This window comes from Mirounga leonina, unplaced genomic scaffold (assembly GCF_011800145.1).
Source record: "Mirounga leonina isolate KUSES-001 unplaced genomic scaffold, KU_Mleo_1.0 Mir_174, whole genome shotgun sequence".
NCBI classification, from domain to species: domain Eukaryota; kingdom Metazoa; phylum Chordata; class Mammalia; order Carnivora; family Phocidae; genus Mirounga; species Mirounga leonina.
Genome location: NW_023270451.1, coordinates 22,705,746 through 22,713,972, shown reverse-complemented (window position 1 = coordinate 22,713,972; position 8,227 = coordinate 22,705,746). Strand labels below are relative to the sequence as shown.

The window sequence follows — 8,227 nt, the reverse complement described above, 5'->3', positions numbered from 1 at the left end:
GGGGGAAATCGGAGGGGTAGACGAACCATGAGAGACGATGGACTCTGAAAAACAAACTGAGGGTTCTAGAGGGGAGGGGGGTGGGAGGATGGGTTAGCCTGGTGATGGGTATTGAGGAGGGCACATTCTGCATGGAGCACTGGGTGTTATGCACAAACAATGAATTATGGAACACTACATCTAAAACTAATGATGTAATGTATGGCGATTAACATAAGAATAAAAAAAAATTTTAAAAAGACACAAATGTTGTGACAAATGCCACCGATACTCAGTGGCAATCTCCTCAAGAAATGAATATATTAATATGTTAAATATATAATAAAAGAGAATACAAGAATCAGAAGTGAAATAATTTAGTGTTTGCTTGACCTTGAGGTGAGGACAAACCTCCAGTTCTTAAAATCCCATATTAAAAGAAAACTACAGATTCGGTTACTCAGGCTAAAAATAAATCAGCTGTGTCACACAGAATGGGTCCAGATCGCACAGTGGCCTACAGCAGTCAACCATCATTTTCTGCAAAAAGCCAGATGGCAAATAATTTAGGATTTGCAGGTCGCATGGTCTCTGTGCAACTACTTAACTTGGCTATTATGGTAGCACAAAAGCAGCCACAAACAGTAACTAAATAACTAAATAACCATGGCAGTACTGAATACAAATTTATTCACAACAAAAGGCAGTGGGTTAGGTTTGGCCAATAGGTCACAGTCTGCCAACCCCTGGGTCTAGACCATGCAGTTGTCTTCAAAATGGAGTACACCTCAAACAGTATTTACAGAGCACAGAGTCCTTGGCTCAATTCAGAAAATGGAGGATATAACCTTCCATATACTGTTTCTGCTTTGTATACTCTTTAGCTTCCATAAAATAATGTGGACCCCACTTCCAGCTCAATTATCTATCAAAAAGTAGGGCCTTACTCACTTGGCAACATGGAAAAGCTGTATTAGAGGCTTTTGCCCAGATATACTACTTAGACTTCACCGCCTCAAAGCTGGATTGAGAGCTACAACATTCCAGGAAGATTTTTTTAAAGAACAAATGGTCCATCTACTTTCCTAGATAACCTGTATTCATGGGCCAAATCAGAGCTGCAGAGAAACAGGTCCCTAGATTGCCTCTTCCTTGCACTCAGCCACTTCCAGTAGAACTTTCTTTTTCTGCACTGCTCTTTGGTTTGAAGATAATCAGTTAATGCAGAAAGCCTTTATAAGAACTAGCCCTAAGATAAGTCTTGCTACTCCTACTGTAAGGGAATTCTGAGTTTTGCGATCATTATAGAATAGTGTATTTCTTTTGTCCCCAAGATGTTTGTATCTGATTTAGAACTAGGAATAGTCATAAATCATCTGGAAAACCCACGTATTTTGCCTCAAGGACTCTGTGAACTATACAAATGGAAATGGTCCAACCTAACAAATAATAATAGGTGGGAGAGAAACGGGCACTGAACACACTGAGTGGCATAAACAAATTTCTCTATCACCAAGAAAAGCCATTCTGGTGGCAACTTGGAAGTACCACAAGTCCCCCAAATACTCATATTCTTTGATCTAATAATTCCATGGTGAGAAATTATCCTAAGGATAAGTACACACATATCGACTGCAGTGTGACTTTTAAGAATAATAATTTTTTAAGACCTGGAAACAAAGGAAATGTTCCAAGACAAAAAAGTAAGTAGATCAATGATAAGAGATACCTACAGTAAATAAACATCATTTATGGAAGAACATTTGATGACATGAGAAAATCCTAATAATACAATTATACGTGTATCAAGAGTAGGAATTTAACCCAGTATGTACTGTGTAATCCCAAATACCACAAAATTAGGCTCATGAATGATTTTTTTGGCATTTATACAAACGTGCATTTTCCAAAATTCTATAATAAACCTAAGGTTTTTTAAATAAAAACTTACATTTTAAAAGTACATTCACTTTGATACTGGTCTCACAAGTATAAGTTTATCATAAGAAATTAAAAAGGCAAGTCAATATATTAGGCATGGTAGGTATAACATCAGAACATATAAAACTGAACTATTTATGATACATCCAAATTAGAAATTATAAATGAAAGAAAATTAGAAATCAGAAATAAAATTAGAAATTACACATTTGCAGTGATCAACCTGTTCTTCACGTATAGGAGAACTTTTTCTTCCAAATGGTCAAGTCCCTAACAGGCCCGAAACCAGAGAGGTTTAGTGCCTCAGGGTTATTGTGGGGAGGCTGTAGATAATGACACACTTGCCTGACAATGGAGGGTGTTTCCTAAAACAATGAAGAATAAACTGTTTGGGACCCACTCATCACTGTTGCTGTTTTACATGTTGGAGTTCTGAGTGGTTAATTTGGAAGACGAATGTATGTGTTACCTGCATCTATCTGCCCTTTTGGGATCCATTCTTGGCCCTTTTCTGACTGTGGCTGCCTCGGGAGACTGACCTCGTCAGACTCCTGCCTGTGTTTGGCCGATTGGAGGCATTCGCAGGAGGAGAGAAGGGGCTGAGTGTATATCACCCTTGTCCCCAAATGTAGTTTTTGGCAGTGGCTGCATCTTATAAACATGCCCTTCTTTGGGAGGGCGGTGGGGGAAGAATCTCTTTTCCTCTTTACCCATTAAGACCTTCTTTCGGGAGGAAGTTGCAACAACTTCCTGCTATTACCAGTCCCTGTGCACCTCGCCATCCCTGGGTAGTTCCACTAACTCTGTTCAAATTTCATTCATTAAACTTTAATTTCTTCAATTAAACTACTTAGGTATGTCATTTGATTCCTTTTGGGATCTTGTCTATTTTAGGAAAAGAAAAAAAAAAAACCTTTCTAAGAAATTACTGCCTTGGAGGAAAGATTAACATCAGGTCCCCCAAATTCTATAAAACTGAAAAAATATAACCTGAACTTATCACGAAAATTGCACATTTAAGCTACAGCTTGAAAATATGGAAGAACAGACCAGTCATAAACTATCACTGTAACAAATAACAAGCATTTAAAAGTTAATGATTGTGGAATGAGATCTACTTAAATTTTACCTTGAAATTCAATGAAAGTCAAGACAATCTGTTATCAAAAGGCTTTCTTTTGAAAACTGATTTTTCTCAATACATTTTTCAAACAAAAATACAGACTTAATAATAACATGGAAAGGTATAGAAAAGTATTTTGCAGATCAGCAACTTACCTCTTTGAACTTGTGACTGAGCTTGCTTGTGTCCAGGTCTGATGGGGAAAACACGTCCTCATTTTCAGGCAGCTCAAAGACTTCAATGGCCATGTCACCGCCAGGAAGAACAGGTCCTACTTCATCCTCCTCTTCATCTGTGGCATATTCTCCTGTCTGAAAGGAAGGGAATTTCAGAGATCCAGCTATCCTTACCCCAGGTAGAAGTGGGTTAATTGAAAATATTTTATAAAAGAGAAATAAAATATGTCACCAAATGGTGAAGTGTGAGTAGGCTTTTAAGTCAAGCATGCCTCATGCAGCCAATGTTATAAACAAATGTTAGTTCAAAGATCCAAAGTGACATGTCTATGCCATATGTAAGTGCACTCCTAAAAATCTAATAGCATCAGCAGCATCTTTAGTATAGCAACAAAAGTTGTTTTCCATCTAAGTATGTGATGGTTTTGCGAAATAAACTTATATTGCTAAAGAAAATAAGTAATTTCTATAAATCCCCACCACTGTGTGAATAAGTCACCCAATACTGAGAGCAGGGAAGAAGGAAGGGGAGTTCAAAAGATTCACAGAGCTGGAAAGGACCTTAAGTAAGCCTTACGAAGGTTTAGCAGATGGATTCTCCTAAGCTTTAGAGTTCAATCAGCTTTGTTTTGTTTGCTAACTAATGTGTTGGTGACCTATAGGAAAACAGAGGTTTCTAACTTATAGCCCACAGAAGTGTATTGCTTTGCCTACATAGCATTTTGATAAATCTTAGTATTTTGTTGATGTTAAATAAAAAAATCACATGAGATTCTAGATTTCCAGTTTTTCTTGAGAAAGCCAAAGATCTGGCAATATGGGTATGTTGTGCCGTGAAGACAACTGGCTAGTCAGCAGTGGTTGCCCCTTTGGGATGGGTCCCACACCTTCAAATACACCAGAACTTTCGTAACTCCGTATTGTATGCTGTTAACTTCACTCCTTCCTGGTACCCACAGGCCCCTGTAGCTATGTGAGTACATGGTCCCTGGAATAAATGATCCTCCATACCACTAACTTCCTTAACATTATTAGAAAGTAGCTCCTCTCTTGTCAGGACCAAGCTAGGAGGCTCTAATTCAAAACAATTGTTTGGAATCTATACCTTATGATATAATTTAAAGATAAATCATGGATTCACAGGGTCGCAAAACCAAGTTCATTTAATGTGTCCTTGTTCTTTCAGGTAGCATTCTATATAATATATAAAACAGATAGGAAATCAGATTGCCTTTAAAAACACTTTCATAAAGTGTGTGGAATGATCTATTCCTTTGATTAAATAGGCTTAGTATCTGATTGCTGTTTTTTTTTTTCCTTTGGTTCCATACTATATCCTTCTTACGAAAGCTGAAATCCTATTTCTTTTACTGTTTCGCACATGAAGGAAATCTGGTCATTAACCTCAGTGTAGTAACTCCTAATGTATGAAAGACCATTATTAAATTGCCGTCCTGATTTCTCCTTTCCAAGTAAAATAATTCTGGTTTCCTCTAGGTCTCATTCTCTGTCATTGTCTTTGTGCCTCTGCTCAGGCTTCTCTCGAAATTCTCCACACTTGTTTTAAATTATGGAGCCCAGAAGTAGGCACAACTTCCAGTGAGGAATCTGACCAGGATGGACAAACTGCCTCAGCATCCTGCAGACACTACTTCCTCACATGAAGGCTAGTGTCATGAGGACCTTGACTTCGGTGGCATTGCGTATAGAAGTAAGTTCAGTGTATCTCTGGGCTGAAATAGCTCCTCAGTACTCGGAACTCCTGGACTCTTCAGAAACTAGTCTGAAGATGTGTAAGCTCTAAATACCATTCTGAGTGTCTCTGGCACTGGCAGGAGAAGGTAGCTGAGCAGTGGGGGCTGCTGATTCTAGGTAGCTCCCACTCGTTGGTATGATTAGATCCTATAGATCTTAGAAGAACCCTAATTCCAGATTTGGTATGACTTTTTGTGATATTCTGTAAATTAACTCATCTCCTATTTATATATATTTTTGGAACCAAGAGCTATTTTGTAAATCCCAGTGGTGTTAATTAATAGAAATGTAGTAAGGCTGGGAAGGACACAATCTTGATACCTTGATGAAAGTTTTGGTTTAGAGATATTAGACTGGGTGGGCTTGTTTTTAATCCTAATTACAACTAGCAGCAAAGCCACGCCTTAATTATAAAGGCCTAAACCAGATATATTAAACTCACTAGTGAGTTTAATGACTTCTACATCATCAATTTGATGAATTTCCTGAATGACTCCATAAAATCTTAAGCTAAATTTAAAGTCTGATGTCAATGTGGCACACTTTATACATAAAGTTGAAATGATCAACTTGATTTCCCTTTGCCAGCTTGAAAATACTTCTTCACTATGTGCAAGGGAATGAAGACAAACATGTACCTAGAACGGGGCCTGACATATAACAGGATCTCAACAAATATTTTTATTTTTTTTTTTAAAGATTTTATTTATTTATTTGAGACAGAGAGAATGAGAGACAGAGAGCATGAGAGGGAGGAGGGTCAGAGGGAGAAGCAGACTCCCTGCCGAGCAGGGAGCCTGATGCGGGACTCGATCCAGGGACTCCAGGATCATGACCTGAGCCGGAGGCAGTCGCTTAACCAACTGAGCCACCCAGGCGCCCTCAACAAATATTTTTAAAAGAATATATCCAAGAATGCCTATTGCACCTCCTTGGTAATATCTATAATCCCCTAAGGAGGTTTTCAATAATATATATTATTTATTTATTTATTTATTTTTATTTTTATTTTTTTAAGATTTTATTTATTTATTTATTTGAGAGAGAGAGAGAGAGAAACAGCATGAGAGGGGATAGGGTCAGAGGGAGAAGCAGGCTCCCTGCCGGGCAGGGAGCCCGATGTGGGACTCGATCCCAGGACTCCGGGATCATGACCTGAGCCGAAGGCAGTCGCTTAAACAACTGAGCCACCCAGGCGCCCAATAATATATATATTTTAAAAAGTGAATTGCAAAAGGCATTTGTTAAGAAGGCAGTATTCTGTCACTTTTATTTTTTAACACTTCTTACAGTGAATAACAGGATTAGGGTATATACAATATATGTACAATATATGTACTTCTTATTTCTAAGTATAGTTCTGGCTTTGTCATCCATTTTAGTTATCAAAATTACGTTCATAAATGTGAGTTATTAAGAATTCTTCCTCTTGATTCTTTTTTTTGCTTTATCAGTCTCCTCTCCTCAATATCCAAATTATCTGCAATTCTGCTGAAATTCTTTTTATCTTTCATCTTTCTACCTACTAATGTTTTCTCTTTCTAATTAGTCTTAGAAGCATACTAAGGTCAAGATAATGTTTTTTAGCGTCTTGATGCTACTTATCACTTAGAGGTTCTGGATAGGGTGTTTAAAAACTATCATGCCAGCACGCCTGAGTGGTACAGTTGGTTAAGTGTCTGACTCTTGGTTTCAGCTCAGGTTGTGATCTCAACGTCTCAGGGTTGTGGGACTGGGCCTCGCATGGGGCTCTGCACTCAGCAGGGAGTCTACATGAGATTTTCTCTCCTTCCCCCTGCCCCTCCCCCACTGCGTGTGCACTCTCTCAAATAAATATTTAATAAAATAAAAACTATCATGCCAAGTGGAATTGAAAAAATGGAACAAATGAGCAAGGGAAAAAAAGAGAGAGGCAAACCAAGAAACTGACTCTTAACTACAGAGAACAAAGTGATGGTTACCAGAGGGGAGTTGGTTGGGGAATGAGGGAAATAGGGGATGGAGATTAAGAATTGCACTTGTTGTCAAGAGCACTGGGTGTTGTATGGAAGTGCTCAATCACTATATTGTACACCTGAACTAATACACTGTATGTTAACTAACTGGAGTTTAAATAAAAACTTAAAAAAAAAAAAAAACCCTATCTTGCCAATCTCTCTTGCCGATCATTTACCACTCCCAACATAAATAGGCTTTATAATAAAGAATGTATTTACTACAGAACCTCATAAACATTTAGAAGTTAAAAAGTTACATTTAGTAGACTAAAAATAATGTGTTCTCTTGATTGTTCTATCTGTATTGAAAATAGACATCACTTTTATGGTTAATCTGAAAATAAATTACATGGAATGATAGGTTAGCAGAATTTCATAAACCTCAAAAGTAGTTGGATTGAATCTGACATTTACAGAGGAAGATGGACAATATTGCATCAAAAAAAAAAATATGCCACAACAAAGTATTTCCATTGGTATCTATCTCCTTCTCTTTATTTCTGGCCAGATTCAGTATCTTTCAAGTAAACAGAGACTCTTGAAAGTCTTTTGTCCCAACCTGAAAATCCATTTTAAAGGAAGCGAGAATAGTTCTTAGTGTAAGAATTGACAGAGATAGTAAAGGTTCCCTTTCACAGCTCATCTACCTTCTTGATTAACATCTTATACCTTTTTATTGCTTTCCCACGGGTGCAAAAAAATGAATAGCAATCCCTTTGTAACTTACTGTGTGCCCAATACTACATTCCTCAAAGACTGTATGATATAGGTATTACTATGCCATTGTAATTAGAGGAAACTGAGACTCAGAGACTTTACCTAACGTCAGACAATTAGTTATGTTGTTGAAGCTAACATATTCCAAAGTCCATGCTCTTTCTTTTATACTATGCTGCTTGCAGTCTACAGAAAGTAAAGCTTTATAGGATAAAAAATGGGAATACATTCCTATCGTATTTCCCTAGCCAAAAATGTTGGTGCATAATCCTATTGCGTTGAAATTCACCTTCCACATCTTTGAATGTTTTCAGTCAATTCACTCTGAAGACTTGCACCTGTCTCTAGTGAGCTGCAAAGTTTTCGTCCTCTCCTTTTCTCTCATAATGTGCTCACCCTGGGCAAGTGCACAGAAATCTCCTTCAAAAGATTTGGCTTATGGGCCTGCTGATGTTGCATGCCCTCTTTCTTATATAAACCAGAATCATAGCATACAATCTATAGAATTACTACAGGGTCTTAAAATGGATGGAAAAGAT

The 8,227-nt window shown here is 37.6% G+C and overlaps 1 protein-coding gene across 1 annotated transcript in view; it reads right to left on the bottom strand.

Annotated features, from left to right (window-relative positions):
* Positions 1-8,227, bottom strand: part of PPP1R9A (protein phosphatase 1 regulatory subunit 9A) — a 299,948-nt gene that overhangs the window by 65,407 nt on the left and 226,314 nt on the right. The window contains exon 7 of the mRNA XM_035021390.1: positions 3,199-3,354. Within this exon, the coding sequence (XP_034877281.1) occupies positions 3,199-3,354 (156 nt within the window). The remainder of the gene's footprint in view (positions 1-3,198; positions 3,355-8,227) is intronic.